The sequence below is a fragment of the Nestor notabilis genome, unplaced genomic scaffold, assembly GCF_000696875.1.
Source record: "Nestor notabilis isolate BGI_N333 unplaced genomic scaffold, ASM69687v1 scaffold5224, whole genome shotgun sequence".
NCBI classification, from domain to species: Eukaryota; Metazoa; Chordata; class Aves; order Psittaciformes; family Psittacidae; genus Nestor; species Nestor notabilis.
The window spans coordinates 7,206-26,125 of NW_009926735.1; the positions used below are offsets into that span (position 1 = coordinate 7,206).

Here is an 18,920-nt window from a genome sequence, read left to right on the forward strand (position 1 = left end):
GTTCTTATTAACTTCACCACAGGCATCAAAACAAATTTGTTCCCTACCATGACTTACTCTCTCTGAGATATTTAACTACTATTCTCATGTTGACATGCCCTGTTCTCTCCTCTTTCAGTCTTCTTTTTGCATGCTAAGCAGCCCACATCATTAACCTTTGTGTCCTATGATTTATTTTCTAGATCTTGATCTCTTATCTGGATCCTTTCTTGTTTGTAAATACCCTTCTTAAAGTGCAGTACTCACATCTAAATATTTCTCCTTCACATGAGGCATACTAAGCAGAGAAGAAGGATTATGTGGTAGCATAGTAACTTATACTTCTGGGTTTTATATCCTAGGCTGGGGCTTGCCATTGTTTACAATTGTAGACATCATTAAATCCTGTACAGCTTGTGGTCTACCTGCTCCTGAATCTTTTACGGATTTTCTCAGTTTGTATTTACACAGTTCATTGTTCCAGCCTGAACAGCATCCTATGTTTTCAAACCATTTTTTCAACCATCCTGGGTCTTTGTAATTGGTTCCTCACAAACTTACCACCATCCTTATCAGATCAGTATCATTTGCAAATTTGAAAAACCCATCTAGATTATCATCTGGAATAGTTAAAACCTTGAACAGCAGCAATCTCAGACAAACCTCTTCAGAAGATGTTTTGATGCATTTTTCCATTTTGATAATTCTCCAAAGTATAACCTTCCAATGAGTTTTGCTGATACAGAGCCGCCTGGTAAACTGAGAACAGATAAAGAAATGTATTTCAGTGCAGTTAAGTGTGAGGTTGCAAGCCTATACTCCTTACCCTAAAAATCAATGCTGCACAATTCATGTTGAGACAGGTTCACATGCATAAAGGGTGTAGCAGATGGCATATATCATCTCTAACAATGAAAGTTACTTTTGTAGAAAACCAGGAGCTAAAAGGGAAAGGGAGAAAGAAAAGGGAAGGGGAAGGGGAAAAGGAAAACTGACCACATTGGCTAACTGTGAAGAGAAGTGGTGGGGTCCCCAGGTGTGTCTCCTCCCCTGAGCAACCTTTCCAGTGCAGCAGTGGTCACTCTGTAATACTTTTCCCATAGCAACCATGTGTTTTTCATTAGCATCTCCTTAAACTCCCCGCAGGTTGTTCCTGCTTACAGTGCTATTAGCATTAATTGGAATGCACTTTGATCAGGTTGGGTGCTGCATGGCTGGTTGTTTTTTAAGCTCATACATCCATGTTATTAGGTCACCTAATATAAGCCAAAAGCTACAAAAAAGTAGTAGGGAAAAAAAGAGGTGTGAGTCTCATGCTAGAGAAAATTGCTTCCTATGAGTACCTGCTGCAACAATGATGTGTTTGTAGGTGTAATGTCATTAGAATAAAAGCAACATGAAAAAAAGCATGAAAGCAAAAGAAAAATAGTGCCATAGAGGGTCTGGGAAACACTGCAACAGCAGCTTACATGAAAGGTTGCAGAGCTGCAACTGAGAAGCAGGATATAGAAATGCAGTTGGAAAGCCCTTAGCAATAGAGCGGCTAAGGCACCTAAGGCACTGTGGAGCAGCCAGGACTCTGACAAATTAAGACTAAAATTCTGCAGCCAAAAAAGCTAAATAGTATCCTGTTCGCATAAATAAATTATTGACCAGGAAGGCATTATTACTTCTGTATTTAGCACTACTGTGGTTGCTACTGGAATAGTATATAAAATTCAATTTAGATAGAATGTTGAAAAAATGGAGGATGTGCAGAACAGAACAGAATGATTAAAGGGTTGGAAAACATGCTTTATATCAAGATAGACCAGGAGCTCAACCTACTTATCATATCAAAGGGAAGGTTTAAAGGGCGACTTGATCACAGTTGAGAAAGACCTCATGGGGAACAGAAATTTCATCATAGACATATCTTTGATCTAGCAGGAAAAGATATAACAGGTTCAATAGCTACAAGTTAAAGCCAGGCAAATTTTAAATAGAGTAAGACAGCTTCTAAGTGTGATCACATAGCTGAACAACGACTATGATGGATTCCCACTGAATTTCTTAAATCACCATGCAATCTTTCTACTTGAACATGTGAATTCATGGAGATCCCATGCCACAGTGTACAGCAAAGTCTCTTAATGAAGGCTTAGACTTCAAGGTCAAATTTAATTACTACATTTCCTGGCTATTAACAAAGAATCTATACATTCAAGCTCTGATTTCTTTTAATTTAAAGACATCCTGAAGTCCCCTAAAAAAAACCTAATTGAATTATTTACAGAAAGTACTTTATTGAATGGCTACTTGAACCTCTGGTGTATTTACACAGGATTTCATATGTATTATGAAATTTATAATGAAATTATGAGTCTTGTTATGAAGTTGATAAGGTTTTCCTTGCTTACCATCAGTTTCAAACAGAAAAATTACCTTCTCATAGCTTCCTGCTCTCTTTTTTCAGGTGGGCAGACGAGATACAGAAATGGATCTTAAAATACCTGTATCACAGGGCAATAAGAAGGGACTTACATGGAGCTCAGAGCAATGTGATGGCACTGTGTTTTGTAGGAATTATGAGGTTTTATGCCAGTAGTTGTGTACACTATGCAAAAAAGGCATGTAAGGCCTAATTTTGCCACTGAGCTCATTTTTGGAAATACTGTTTAGAGAGACTTACGTAAACACTCCTGGCATCAGTCAGTCAACACATTTTTTTTTTCCTTCATTTTCCAAGACAGTGAATCTGATAAATTCAGTGCTAGATAAGTTTGTCTTGGCAAGCCTGCCATAAACATTTTTTTTTCTGGGAAATAGTATCTCACAACCTATTTTGTAGCCATTCTTCTCAGTCATTACCCTATGTTTACCCAAGCAACTGTAAATTCCCTTGTTGTAAAGTGTTCATCTACCTGGGACCTTTTCCTTTTTCCCAGTCATATGGTGGGGAGTAAATATATACCATTGATGTAGTGAGGGACTTTTCACATTACTTTGGTAAAATACAATTCAGAGGCTTGCATCTAGCTAGAGACACGTGCTTATACTGCTCAGTTTGTGGTGTTATAAAAATTTTCTCATCATGATAACGTTTTGAGCACCAGTGCACTCAGAGAAAGCCTGGGTGGCCACTCTTTCCTGTGAAGCTGGCAAGTACAGAATGCTTGCAAGGAACATCTCTGAACCACAGAACTTGAATAAGACCCTGTTGCAGTGGTATAGCTCAGCTGATGCAGTACTGATTACAACTGACTGCTCAATGTAAACTACATCAAGTTAGGTTTGCATTCTTCCTAACCAGCTGTTATGTTCCACTATGTTTTAATCATGATTAGCTGACATAATACAGAATAAGATTTGCTTCATAAGGGTCAGCTGTGGTCAGCATCATGTCAGCTAACTTTACTACTTGCAGCTTGTGTTTCAGCACAGTGCATATCTGCAATGCATACTAGCCTGAAATGACAGTGGCCACACATAGGGTTGTGCACATTGCACAGTACAGAAGATTGCACCCTGCAAGACACAGATGTATTGTTAGACACTGAAACTGAGCCCTTCGCAGAGTGTCTGAACAAGGTTTACATACAGTTTAAAACCTAATTTTTCCAAATGGCGAATTTTGATGATGGGATGGAGAGATGCAGCTGGCCAGGGTACTAACGATTTTAGCTGACAGACTGGAATCCTTGTCAACAGTGATCAGAAAGTTTGAAATAAAGTATCTGTATGGTTTTTTCATATACAATTTAATTATGACAATAAAAAACTGTACAGTACAATTTCCCAAAGTGTTATTTAGTTCAGCAATCAGACTGAAGGGAGAATTGTACATTTAATCTACATCCAGCAGCATTTGACAGGATTTTCAGTACAGTTTGGCATTTTGACAGTAAGTGCTGTGAGTGACAGTACTTACTGCAATGCATACTGCCATTTACTCTAAAGATGTGGTCCTGCTAAAAAAATAATACTGCTTGATAAAGTTGCATCTGTATTCACCTCAACACTTTTAGAGCAGGACTATTTATTTCATAGAGCTGTAGGAAAAATTTCATATTCAGAATTTTACAATTTTTTTCTAATTCTTTTCTAAACAGGTCATTTTTATTTTCTGGAAGGGCAAAATGATGCTCTGCTTTGTGGAAATAGTTCTGATGCTGGGTAAGACCAAATTTTGTCATATTATCGCACTGTGTACAAATTAGGTGCTTTCATGAACAGTTGGAGAAGGGAGCTATATTTTGAGCGTTCACTTTCTTTCATGTAAGAAATGCTAGGATTTTGTGCTGCACTGAGGATTTGGGCTTCTGGTCAGAGCTTAGTGGATTGGTTATATGAACTCAGTGTTTGCATGAATGAATCGGTAATTTGGTATTAGTGTAGCTGGATGAGAAGTAACAGACACAGCTGCTGGAAAACACATGTTATTTTGCAGTTCCAGCTGCACACATGAGTACTAACAGGCTCAGACAGTAGAAAACAGTGATGTTGACATTAATGTTACAAGATGAATGATTAAAAAATTATTTGGAATATTATGTTTTAGAAGCTTAGACTAAACTTCTGATACTGATTTTTATGTGCCATTCCTACATAATTTTTCTAGTGTCCTTTAAAATAGTTTTCTATTAAAATCATGACTTATTATTTCTACAGAAAAAAACCCTCTTTTTAATCCTAATCTTCTCCTGGACATTCCAGGTGATATTAAATATTAAAAATAAATATTAAAGTCACTATATATGTTAACAACTGGCTTGTCTTTATAGGCAGTGCCCAGAAGGATATACATGTGTGAAAGCTGGTAGAAACCCCAATTATGGGTACACAAGTTTTGACACTTTCAGCTGGGCATTCTTGTCACTATTTCGCTTGATGACTCAAGACTTCTGGGAAAACCTTTATCAATTGGTGAGAATTTTTTAATGTAATGAAGCTAAATATGTTTGTACCAATAATGCAAGAAGCCTAACATCAATTTTCTTATATTATCTTAACAATAGGAAAACCAAAACTTTTGTTAACCTATTCTTGCTTATAAATGTATTCTTATTTCCAGACACTACGTGCTGCTGGGAAAACATACATGATATTTTTTGTTCTGGTGATTTTTCTGGGGTCTTTCTATCTGATCAACTTGATCCTGGCTGTGGTCGCCATGGCCTATGAAGAACAGAATCAAGCAACCATGGAAGAAGCAGAACAGAAAGAGGCAGAATTTCAACAGATGCTAGAACAATTGAAGAAACAACAAGAAGCAGCTCAGGTATAATTTATGGCGTAGTAATGCAGAAGTATATGGAAGTAACTTTACTAGAGGTATTCACCCTCTTCTTTTTGAATTTGAAGTTATAAAATACCTTGACAGGCTTTCAATAACAGAGGTAACTCATAGATATTCTATTCCGCACTAAAGGTGCTGTACTGTGAGCTATCTGGCTATAATCAAGAAGGAACATTCAAAACGAGGTATACATTATTCATTATGTTTTTCTTGGTCTAGTGTCATTGAGTCTGTTAGTTTTCTGCGTTTAAAAACTGCCCATGAAAGATGGAAGAAGGCTGTGACCAATACATATCTTGAGTCAACTGAGTAATAAAAATTAGAAAAACATAGGGAGAGGATGTCCTATGGAAAATGTTGAGATCCAGAAATTCTGATAAGTAAATTTAAAAAAAACATTATGTCATGGTTTGCTTAGTGACACGAATTCATTCTGCAACGTGGCAGGCAGCAGCGGTGGCGGCGGCAGCAACAGTAACAGCATCCGCGGAGTCCAGGGAGCCCAGCGCTGGGGGAGAAGCAGGAGGGGTCTCAGAAAGCTCCTCAGCAGCATCAAAATTGAGCTCAAAGAGTGCAAAAGAGCGGAGAAATAGAAGGAAAAAAAGAAAACAGAAAGAACAGTCAGGAGGAGAGGAAAAAGATGAAGATGAATTTCACAAGTCTGAATCAGAAGACAGCATCAGACGGAAAGGTTTCCGATTATCCATTGAAGGCAATAGACTGACATATGAAAAGAAGTATTCTTCTCCACATCAGGTATTGCATATAGTTATTTCTAATAGAAGCATTCATTTAAAGCATCACAGACTGTTACAAAACTACTTAAGTCTTCCTGGTACTGTAATATCATCCTAGTGCCTAAAGAAAAGAAACCCTAAGATTTTCATTAAACTTTATTATTGTTGCTAATGCTTGAGGTAAAGTGTTGTAGGTACTAGATTGTCTTGTAAAAAACCACAGAGAATTAAATGTACCTCGTATCTCTATTACTGTTTAAAAGTCATATTAAAATATTCTCTGATTGCTCCTGTGGATTTTTTTAGAGTAGATATGTATTATCTAGACTTACTAAAATGTTAACAGTATATTCCCACTATGATGGCTTCAGATTTTCCTCCTCTTTCAATGACGCTTGGAGGTTGGTGCAGTATGTCCAGGAAGCGGCATACATGAAAGAGAGTGCATGTATAAATTCCCTTTATTTCATGATGGGTATTGTGCAACTACTTTACTTAATAATTCCAATTAACATTAGGAGAAAACAGTACTCAAAATCGGTTTTGTCTTAAGAATCCATGAACAGTGGTATTTCTATCTGCAATATATATATATGTAATGAAATACATACAGAAATCTCACAGCAGCATTTAGCTTTTCTAAAAAAAACCCAAACCCCTATTCTATACTAAAAACAATGCTAATTATGAAGGTTTCACATAATAATAACAAATTTTGTTTGCTTGCAGTCTTTGCTGAGCATTCGAGGCTCCCTGTTTTCTCCAAGGCGCAACAGCAGAACAAGTCTTTTCAGCTTCAGAGGCAGAGCAAAGGATATAGGATCTGAAAATGACTTTGCTGATGATGAGCACAGCACTTTTGAAGACAATGATAGCAGAAGAGATTCTCTGTTTGTACCACGCAGACATGGTGAACGGCGCAACAGTAACATTAGTCAGGCCAGTAGGTCATCCAGGATGCTGGCAGTGTTTCCAGTGAATGGGAAGATGCACAGCACTGTGGATTGCAACGGGGTGGTTTCCCTGGTTGGTGGACCATCTGTTCCTACATCGCCTGTTGGACAGCTTCTGCCAGAGGTGATAATAGATAAACCAGCTACTGATGACAATGTAAGAAAGTTTTAAATAGCTTAGGCATCGTGGCCTTTTCTTACTGCACCAGCCAGTGTTTTCTACAGAATGGAACCCTTGGCAATGCTTCCTGGTTGGTCAAGCTGTGAATGCTCCTGCATCTTGTAAAATCTTTAATAAATAAAACAAATAAGATAGGTTGGCAACCTAAGCATTTGCTTAATTACAAATATTCTCAAACAAATGCAATTTGCAGTTTCCAAATAATAAAATACTAACTTACACATTCACAAAACCAGTAAGATTTACTGTATTACTGTGCTACGCTTTACTTTCACTAATCTAAAGGTGCATCTGGCTACGGTCTTTGAAATCATAGTTACCATACAATTGAAAAGAGCATATAAAAATTTAATCAGATAACTGCAATCAATATGATGCTGCTATTGCCACTTTATCAAAATTAGCATTATCAGTTAATTTTGATATCATTCTTCATTATCATCCCAGTTAAAAATGTAAGGAAGTTGTCAATTCTTTATTATCATATGTTTCTTATTCCTATATATTTTCCATCCATTGATGATGGAGTTCTCTAGTGAAGACAACAAATAGTTCATTGGAAGATCACATATCAATACATACTTCCAAAAATACAAATGTCTGTGTGAACATATGCTGCCATTCTCTTACCAAATACAAGTTAAGAGAAGATGTCTCAGAAAAAATCCTTGCTTAAAGTTGTCTACACACATTACTAAAAGAATACTAGCATGAGGAAGCATGAGGAAGTCAGACTTTTCTTACTTGCTACAGTTTGCCTAGGAGAAAAGACTATTATGTTGCAAACCAGCATATTCTGTCAGCAGGAGCAAGAAAAAACATTAGTTTGAAAAAAAAAATAAAGATTATACAATATTTTGGCAATTTTTTAAAATGATTTTTCATAGCTTAAGGAAAGAAATGCAGAAGTTAAGTACATAAGCTCCTGCTCACTCTTGAACAGTAGATAATCTTTGCCTCATACCTCTTTAAAATTATTTCAGAGGTAGTAAAAAGTAATAAAAGTCCGACATGATAAAAGATGAAGTGCATGAAGCACGTATTCAAGCTAAGACATTAATAACAGGGTTATATATAGCATTTGCTTATCTCGTTTCTCCAACATGGTCTCACATATTATTGTTCCCTGTTTAGGGTACCACTACAGAAACAGAAGTGAGAAAGAGAATATCAAGCTCTTTTCATGTTTCTGTGGATTACCTGGAAGATCCAGCTTTAAGGGAGAGAGCCATGAGTATTGCTAGCATCCTCACAAACACTGTGGAAGGTGTGTGCTATGCAAGCTTAATATTTAATACCTGTTTTCCCAATGGATTTCTGTAAATTTCAGTTGAAACTTTAAAACTGACATAAAATATCTTATTTAGCAGACACCACCCCACAAACTGACACACATTTATTGGCATACTCAGAGCTCTTTATTCATTAAGGTATATTTGTACATAAGTAAGCATTTCCATCTCATTGTTTTGCCACCATCTATCTCATGTGGTCATCAGGACTACAGAGTTATGTTTGATGGTCATAACTGAGTAGATGCCTATGTAATTGTATTGTTGGACACAAAAAGACCACTGAACATTTTTCAAAGATATACAACCATTGTTAAAATATATATGTATTTTTAGCAGTTATATCTATTCAGTTACTCTTTAAAGAAGTACTATTCCTGTTGCTAAACATGCGTGGTTTTTTCTTGAACAATGGAAGAAAATTGTATTGAAAATTTCTACCTAAACACCACAAATTTAAAATAAAAACACTTACATGATAGAACAGTGAGAGGAATATGGTGAAGTGTAATCAAGGAACAATTAAATACATAATACAAATTGATGCATAAATTGATACTGATCAACATAATGATTGGAATACAGACTTTCTACAAAGACCCTGTAAAAAGGAGGTTAATCAGTACCGGTACAGATTGACAATTTGATTGGTACAATTCATGTAGGACTGAGGAATGGTAGAGCAATCACATAGTTACCTGTGTGAACTTTCTTTTCCCACAGAACTTGAAGAATCAAGACAGAAATGCCCACCATGTTGGTATAAATTTGCAAATATTTTTTTGATCTGGGACTGCAGTCCACATTGGTTAAAAGTAAAACATATTGTCAACTTAGTTGTAATGGACCCATTTGTTGACCTGGCTATTACGATTTGCATTGTTTTAAATACACTCTTTATGGCTATGGAACATTATCCGATGACCGAAGAATTCAATAATGTACTTTCAGTTGGAAATCTGGTAAGTCTGTTGGGGTTTTATATTCATGATTTGAAGAAAATATTTTTGAAAGAACTGAATGGAGTTTTAACAGCTTTCTTTTTTCCACTCTTTAGAAAGTAGATTTATTGGACATTTATTGGCCTCAAGATAGGAACCATAGGATCACAGAATCAGCTAGGTTGGAAAAGTCCTTTAAGATCCTCACGTCCAACCATTACCCCAGGATTGCCAAGTTCACCATTAAACCATGTCACTAAAGGCCTCATCTACATGTTTTTTGAAGACTTCCAGGGACAGTGATCCCACCACTTCCCTGGGAAGCCTCTTCCAATATCTGATCACCCTTTTGGTGAAAAAAATTTTTCCTAATATCCAATTCAAACCTATCAGAACATTTTTGGAAATTTCACTGTCAACCCTGGCTCATGTAACTTAGGATACTGTAAAATCAATATACTTCAGTGTCCTACAAAGCCAAATTAAAAACCTAAAAAGTGATACCAATGCTACATTAAGTAAATTCCATCTTAAACAGAAGTTGATTTGCCTAACTAGTAAAGCAACTGCATTAGTTCCATGGAAAAGACAGTTTGCAAATAAATGTAGTGTTAGTTTTTAATCAATACAAATCTTTAAATTATGAATGCATCTTCTATTGCCCTGTTTCCTAAGCACAGGTTTAATAGTTAAAAGAGCCATTTCAGAGCATTTCTAGAACTTTTTATGTGGATTTTTTTTCTTTTTGTACTCCATGTAAAACTATGAATAATATCCTGCATCACTTTTCCCTCTTATATTTTTTATATTTTTTGTCATCAGATAATTAGTAAGATAACTTTTCCTCATGTTGTCAGCTATATTTTCTTCCTTCTAATTCAAAAAGATAAATTACTAAAAAATTCAAGAGGTAGTTAATTTTTGTAGCTCTGATGCTTTTGAACTGACAGCTTTGATCACATAGAAGTATCTACAGCTGCAGTCCTACTTTGTCTCTTATTTTAAGAATTGATTTCTTATAATAGGATTTTTGATAATCCTTGTTTTCTAATAAGGAAAAAAATATCTCAGATCATGTAAATAACTACAGGGTTTAAAGGGAGAAATAATAGATAAATGCATAGCTGGTTTTCAAATACTTAAAATAGCTCTGAATCTGAATTTAGTAGTAAAATGTAAAAAATTGTATTGTAGCACTTCATAGGTTTGTTTTCCAACCAAGAAAATGCCATATAAATCTTGGCACACATCTGACTACAAAGGCAGTGCAAGAGAACCTGGCATCATAGTCTACCAGTCTTAAGCTGGAGCATAGCCTAAGACATAAACCCCTTCTGCAATATAGAGGCATTCAGGGTTTGTCTACTCCAGTGGTTCCATTTTAAAGCTCCTTGAGAACCTCACTGCCCTGATCGTTAGGAACCTAAGTCGGTTTTCCAAATCGTATTTATTCATTCCTACCTAAATCTTTTAGCTTAAAAAATAGTAACCTTTCCCTCTCCAGTGTTTATACCTAGTACATATTTAAAGTCTGGTTTATTATTATACTGGTTACATAGCATTGGTGTTCCTAGGCAGAGGAAGTTGGACTCTTCTTGTCCATCTCCTGATTATCCCAGTCAGATTATTCTATTTTGCTGTCCCTTTTTCTGTTCAGCTTGCCTGAAAGTGGGTTATCAAAACCAAAGAAGAAAGCATTTCTGTCAGACCATGGCTCTGAGAGGTTTTTAGCAATGGCTTTAGTACATTCCTATCCTACTAGACATTCTCCTAAGACCTCTCAAAGCTACTCAGGGTCTCTACCTTGGTGGCCCTTAAATATGATTCCTATTTTATTCAGCATACCATTCCATGATGGGAAACCATTACCAGCAATATCATGTTTAAAATGCATTCTTGAATGCTCTTTCCATCCTGAGATCAAAAATATTGAGCCAATCAACTTCACTGAACTAACTCATAACACCCAGGTAGAAGTTCCTTGGTTTTCCTTCAATACATCATTGTATCTCAGTTGATCCCCATCTGGTATAAATAATTGTATCTCTGTTGAACTAAATGGGATCATGGCAGGTTATACCAGCAAAGGAGCTGCCCCTCTGGAGTCTTCTTAGATTTGGCCTCATTTGTGCTGCTGTATACTGTAATTAGCATACCAAGAAAGATGTTGTACCAGCTAATTTCTTGGGAAGCATTCTGGTTTATGTTGTGAAATCAAATTTGGGATATTGTTTGTACGATACATAAGAAAGTTCATATCCTAATAGGGTTGAAATTGAATTATAAATGTTATGAAACAAATTTATGTAATTTGTTTAGTATGAAATTTAATTAATTGAAAAAAATACTTGGTTTCTGTAACACTTATTAAGGAAAGGTGGGCATAATAAATCACTGAACTATTTTAAAGTGTCAGTTTTGGATAAGATGTTGTAGATATGTAGCTTGAATTAAAAACAAGCAACAGCTAAATCTGTAATATTGTATCTCATAATGAATAACAAACTGCATTTTGAATTCAGGTCTTCACTGGAATCTTCACAGCAGAAATGTTTCTCAAGATAATTGCAATGGATCCTTACTATTATTTTCAGGAAGGCTGGAATATTTTTGATGGTTTTATTGTAACCCTTAGCTTGGTTGAGCTTGGTCTTGCAGACGTGGAAGGACTCTCAGTTCTTCGATCATTCAGATTGGTAAATATACATCAATTGCACTGATTTTTCAGTCAGACTTTTTTTTTCCTTACATATTTGATTGATGTTTGCCATGATACTGATCATGATATCTCTTTCATTACTGCAAGCTCTTATTACTTGTGGTATTTTGCTGTCATCCATAACAATTGATAGAGATCCAGACAAATAGATAGCAATGGGTGTACTGGGCCTATTTCCAATGTATTGTATATACATGGTTTAAACATCCTGCTGTGCAGACACAGGCTCACTAGGTGTATTGTGCTCTGATTGGCATCACAGGATTTGCCCAACAGATACCTGTAGAAAACTGGCACAGGTGATTTTAACAGATAAACCCTAGATTTTAAATTCCATCTAGTATGTCTGATAGCTTCTTTGGTCTTCAGTAAAAACTATGCTTTGAGGATATCTAACTTCAAAGAATTTCATTGACTGAACCTTAATGCTTTAGACAAGAGGGTACCCTCTGAACAGTCATACTTAGGGCATATTTTGCAGTAATATCCTTCCACAAATTAGTTTTAAAATATCTTCATATCTTTCTTGCTTATTGTCCTAACAATATTTTTGTTTTTTTCCAGTTGCGAGTCTTCAAACTGGCAAAGTCTTGGCCAACTCTAAATATGCTGATTAAGATTATTGGCAACTCAGTGGGGGCTCTGGGGAATCTGACCCTGGTGCTGGCCATCATTGTGTTCATTTTTGCTGTGGTTGGGATGCAGCTGTTTGGGAAAAACTACAAGGAATGTGTTTGCAAAATCGCAAGTGACTGTGTGCTTCCACGGTGGCACATGCAGGATTTTTTCCACTCTTTCCTGATCTGGAGGGGGAGACATTTGTGCTGTGCTCTGATTGTATTCCGAGTGCTGTGTGGAGAATGGATAGAAACGATGTGGGACTGCATGCAGGTTGCAGGCCAAGCCATGTGCCTTACTGTCTTCATGATGGTCATGGTGATTGGAAACCTAGTGGTATGTAATCAAAGCATTAGCAAAAAACTATTCAGCAATATCGTGGGCTCAGTTCTGAAGGAAACTAAGTGCTCTGGCTCTACTTCAACAAAGCAATTAAGCAGGTGGTTTCAAGTGATGCTTAAAGTTAAGCTTAAGAGTTATTTTGGATTGAGAACAAAGTATTCTGCAATACCAAAATCCTAACAATATTACAGTGAGCACTTAGTTACAGTCTTAATTTGTCTTTTGGCTCTTTGTAAATACTTTGTGCTTCAAATGCTTTTAGTTTATGGGCTCTTTATAAACCATTTGCTCTGGAATTTTTATTATTTATCCCATATGATTAGTCACCTAAATAATCTAATTTCTGCTGTGTGATAGGATAAATTAAATTTTTTAATAATGCTGAATAGTAAATCTGTTATCTCCATTTTTAGATTATAAGATTTAGCACATGGTGATTTAAAGACACATTTACAGATATTAGACAGTTGTAGGAATATTTTGGAATAGTGAACAGGACATAAGCAAAATTTTAAAAGTTCAAATTTTTACGAAGAAGAGAAAAAGTTTTTAGGGTGTTTTTCTTTGGTTATGGTGAATTACTGGGATTTCAGTCTTTGATGTCACTAATACCACAATTTTTAATAAAATAATCATTTTTTCTTGGGATTGTCTAGAACAACCTTTTTTTTTTTTTTTCTTTCTGTAGGTACTGAACCTGTTTTTGGCCTTGCTTTTGAGCTCATTTAGTGCAGACAACCTTGCCGTGACAGATGATGACAATGAAATGAATAATCTCCAAATTGCTGTAGCAAGAATGCAGAAGGGCGTAGATTATGTGAAAAGAAAAGCACGCGAATTCATCCAAAAAGCTTTTGTTAAAAAGCAAAAAGCTTTAGATGAAATCAAACCACTTGAAGATCTGAACAACAAAAATAGCTGTATTTCTAACCACACAACTGTGGAACTAAGCAAGGACCATGACTACATTAAAGATGTGAATGGAACAACTAGTGGCATAGGCACAGGTAGCAGTGTGGAAAAATACATAATTGACGAAAGTGATTACATGTCATTCATAAACAACCCAAGTCTCACCGTGACAGTGCCCATTGCTGTGGGTGAATCTGACTTTGAAAATCTAAACACAGAGGAATTTAGCAGTGAATCAGACCTGGAGGAAAGTAAAGAGGTATTGAGATATTTTGTGCATTTCTCTCTGATCTTTGAGAATTTTCCTTTTTTTTCTTTTTTTTTTTTTCATATCCCAATGCATGCATGTTATTTTGACACTTCTTTTGTAGATAAATGAGTATAGAAAGGAGGGTTTAATTCTTGATGAACAAAAGTGTGAGTAAGGGTTTAAAATCACAGTCTCCAAGAGGAGAGGCCAGGCAATGGGAAACAGAAGTAATCCATAAGAACTGTTAATGGTCCATATGGTAGTTGTAACAACTGGTAGAGCAGGACAGTGCCTTAGCTACAGTCTTATTCCACCAGAAACTTTTGTTTGCCTCCTGTAACAAGGATCCCACTAGGAGTGTCATACATCTCTCTGCCACCCCTTTAGACACTGGAATTCTTTTAGATTTTAGAACTGTCAGCTCTTCTACGCCTAGATTCTTATAAAAAGAAGTTTGAACCATAGACTCTTCCACATACTTCAAATTCACTTAGTTGTGAAAATATGTAGCCAAAGTAGGCTGTAGATAGCTCTTTTCTGAGAACTGTGGGTTGTTTAGAAAAAATATATCAAACCTATAACTCTTTCTTTATACGACATTTTGTCTGTGGCTCTTCTAACAAAATAATTTAACTTTATTTGATAACATAATTTGCAAAACAACTACACCCTCAGTAACTTAGTTTGTTGACATTTTATTCAAATCAGAAAATTACCTTTCCAGACACTTACCAAAATTAGTTTTCTGACTTGAGGAACCTCAACCTTAAACTAGCTAGTTTCCGTTCTGGTAGCAATCCAATTTCTTTGTGAGATAGCTGATCTTCCCCTGCCTCTCTTGTACTGTTAACAGTACATAAGACACCCGATTTTAGGGTAGCTGAATTCTGTATTGCTGTCAGTTCAGTGTGCATAAGCCCTCTAGTGTTCTCGACAAAACCTCCAACTAAGTGCAATCTTTGGATCCCCCTCGAGAAAGGATACCTGTAAAAAACAGCCTCTCCCGTAGCAACCTATTTCAGAGACAGTGTTGTTCCCATTTCCCGGATAATGTCTGCAGCATTAATATTTCTTTCCCTGATAAATATTAGCCAAAATATATTAATATATTAATATGGCCAGTTGTGGTCATAGATCTTTGCAGGCTTAGCATTATCATCCATATTTTCTAGTTTAAGAATATTTTTTTAAAGCCTTATCTGTCACTGATGCACTTTTTATTTAATGGATCCATACAATGCAAAAGCAAAACCAAGGATCGTACAAATTTCATATATGATTATCAGCAATTCACTTATGTTAAATACTAAACCATTCAAAACCATGGCAAAATTATTTATTTATTCTGAAAACAACTAATATTTGCCAAAAAATATTTACTGTGCATTTGTGATTTTTTTGGGGTTTTTTTTTTAATCTTCTTTATTTTTAACAGAAGTTAAATTCATCTAGTTCTTCTGAAGGCAGCACAGTTGATATTGGACTTCCTGCAGAAGAGCAACCAGAAGCTGAACCTGAAGAAGCCCAGGAGCCAGAGGCCTGCTTCACAGAAGGTGTTTGGAACAAAAATGCTAATAATACTTATTCATGAAATATATAACAATTATCTGTTTATACTAAATATTAATATTTATGTATTGAGTTGTTACTGTTTAAACTACGATTATCAGCAGTAGTACTTTTAGACCATAATTTACTATACAGATAATGGTACCACAATTATACTATATATCAGATAAATGGTTAAGAAAATATTTTACCAGAAGTTTATCATTGTTTTTAAATAAGAAAAATCTATTACTGAAGGATTTATTTTAGTATGAACTACTGCACTTTCTGAGTTTAATTACAGTTGCTCTATATAACATTCTTCATAGATATCTATCAAAGTGTTTATAAAGTACGCATTACTGAAAAAGCTGCTAAGTGGTAAATAAAAAATGCACCTGGGTGATCTTGTGCAAAATGCTAAGTGAACCTCCTACAACTCAGCAAAAAGAGAAGGCAGAGCCTTTGTTTGCCACCTGGAGCAAGAACAATCTCAACTGGTGGACTCATTCATCTTTAATGATGCCTTCTATTGGCCCTTTTACAAAAATAAACGAAACATCAATCTCGTCAGAAACTTTATTTACAAAGGCATTTTCTTGCAAGAAACCTTATGGATGTAAGCATGTGAAGGAGGTGGGGAAAGGAATAGGTATAAAAAAGTGATGTAAGGATACAAGCAGAAGTTAGATTTAGAATTTGGAAAATAAATGTTACCGTCAAAAATCAAGTCAACAGCTAAATCATAAAAGCTTAAATAAATTAAGGGCACAAATTAGAGAATTTGCTGGTACTGAAAAGCTCAGAACTTAGACATTTGGATTTTTTCATATAATAAATGCAACATTGTCTGAATTTAGTACCCCCCAAAAAAGAAAGTACAATTTAATAACACTCGCCCATATCTTACAACATAAACCTAGTATACATTTGCATGAGATTGTATATTTTCACTCATACTTGGTATTATGTAATTTGGCTTCATGTTCCATGGATTTTTACCTTTTTGTGTGCACTGTACTAAGCATTTAGTTCTTGATAAAGGAGAAATACTTTCTTCTCACTTGTTCATTTAATTGTAAATTCAAATTTTCTCAGTATTTTGGGTGCTGGGGGGGGTTTGGTTTGGATTTTTTTTTTTTCCCTTTAGAATAAAAGAAGGTCATCTAGGTGAAAATCTATTGGGTTTTTACTAAATAGTAGAGCTTCTCGGAAGGTAACATCGTATCATTAACAGAATGCATAACCAAAATTAATACAATTCAACAATATCTATTTCTTTTTTCCCCTCAATATATACACTGTTGTAAAGGTTGTGTACGAAGGTTCAAGTGCTGTCAAGTAAGTATAGAAGAAGGGAGAGGAAAGCAATGGTGGAACCTTAGAAAAACCTGCTTCAGGATTGTCGAACACAACTGGTTTGAGACCTTCATTGTGTTCATGATTCTCCTCAGTAGTGGAGCTCTGGTAAGTAAGACATGAACAGTCATAATGTTGTCAGAAAACTTCTTAAAAGTTGGCTTTTCAAAGATTAAACTTATTTTTCTTCACCAGAAAGAACACACAATTCCATGTCTTCAAGTCACAGGGCTGAATTTTAGTCAGGCCTTTGAAAAATGGTAGAAAAAAGTTTCTTAACAATATGTTGAAAAAAGTATAGACATAACTGGTTAGAGAGACCTTGACTCTGTTGCTGAAAGTGACGGTGATACACTTGAAGCAGGGAGAGGACAACATGTGAAGAAGAGAATATGTTTAACTTTGTTTTTTTAGTTTGCTCCCTAGTTACTGATTGAACTCAGGGAAAAGTACGGTAACTAATGAAAGAAAAAGAGTTTGGAAGTAACTGTAATGGCATAAACAGCTCACAATACTTTGCAAGAGCCAGAGCTGGCTTACAAATATTATGTGCTAGAACACTAAGAAAGATTAAGATTGTGTGTTTATAATTATTCCATTCTAAGAATAGGTATTTATTATTTATGCTTCAAATTCAGCTTCTACTAACTCATACTCAAGTAGACTAAAGGGATATCTGTACAAACATTAATTTGCTTTAAGTTTAACAATTATGTGAAGGCAGAATAAAAAAAAAAAAAAAGCGAACCATAGTAACCACAGTATAAAGCTATAATAATGAAAGAAAAAAAAAAGATATCAACAATTTATTTCACAAATATAAATAATGACAAAGAATAAGGAAATCTGAGATGAACTGTAAAATAAAGGTGAGCCTGGATATGTACTAAGCTGAAGTTTCTTAAGCAAACTACTTGCCCTAAGATAATGTAGAGTATATCTAGCATCTAGCAATTGCTCTTTGGCAAACTACTCAAGTTCCTACATCATAAAAGAATTGTGTTGCAAAATTCTATTCCAAACTCTTTAGACCATTCCCAACACTTTAAAATACCTTAGCAGTTAGCAGTTTATGATTTTATATATATCATTAGTTTTGGTTAAATCTTTAAGAATCATTCTGCTTTTGTTTGGTCTAATATCAACACAATCGTCAAATAAGTAACTCTTATTTAAGGCCATGTGACACCTTCCATGTGATCTAAAACCCTTGAAATAACAAAAGACTCATATCTATACTATTGAATTTTGGTTGATGCTACCAAGAAAACCTTTAGTGACAAGAATTTAAATGAAGGAAAAGTACTGACAAGAGATCTGATATAGGTGAATTTCCATCATTGTATTTAAAGGAAGGTTGAGATGAGATCCCACTACGTTTGCATCTGGTGCTTGTGCACCTAAGATGTGTGTCATCCAAGAATATTTATTTTGTGGAAATGTTTCAGAGACCAGGGATTAATTAGCCCAAACCTCTGGAGATGTGAAACTCTGCTCTGCCTTCATCTTCCTTTGCGATAGTGAAAAGGTCTCTTTGGACCTGCAAATATTATATCCTAATACCATACAAACAATGTCGTGTTTTCCTCACGACCTCCTTGTCTCTAAATTGGAAAGACATCAATTTGATGGATTGACCACTCAGTGGATAAAGAACTGGCTGGATGGCCGCACGCAAAGAGTTGTGGTCAACAGCTCAATGTCCAGTTGGAACACAGTAACGAGTGGTGTCCCTCAGGGGTCGGTGTTGGGACTAACCATGTTCAACATCTTTGTTGGCGACATGTACAGTGGGATTGAGTGCGCCCTCA

The 18,920-nt window shown here is 35.6% G+C and overlaps 1 protein-coding gene across 1 annotated transcript in view; it reads left to right on the forward strand.

Annotated features, from left to right (window-relative positions):
* The window catches only part of LOC104405090 (sodium channel protein type 1 subunit alpha), a gene marked incomplete at its 3' end in the record, with an annotated part of 20,696 nt that extends 3,479 nt beyond the window's left edge, over positions 1-17,217 (forward strand). Inside the window, exons 5-16 of the mRNA XM_010013691.1 lie at positions 4,071-4,134; positions 4,743-4,884; positions 5,033-5,239; positions 5,705-6,013; positions 6,724-7,104; positions 8,263-8,395; positions 9,144-9,382; positions 11,884-12,057; positions 12,645-13,034; positions 13,729-14,211; positions 15,638-15,755; positions 17,063-17,217. Coding sequence (XP_010011993.1) covers positions 4,071-4,134; positions 4,743-4,884; positions 5,033-5,239; positions 5,705-6,013; positions 6,724-7,104; positions 8,263-8,395; positions 9,144-9,382; positions 11,884-12,057; positions 12,645-13,034; positions 13,729-14,211; positions 15,638-15,755; positions 17,063-17,217 — 2,795 coding nt within the window. The remainder of the gene's footprint in view (positions 1-4,070; positions 4,135-4,742; positions 4,885-5,032; positions 5,240-5,704; positions 6,014-6,723; positions 7,105-8,262; positions 8,396-9,143; positions 9,383-11,883; positions 12,058-12,644; positions 13,035-13,728; positions 14,212-15,637; positions 15,756-17,062) is intronic.
* Positions 17,218-18,920: the final 1,703 nt, after the last annotated feature.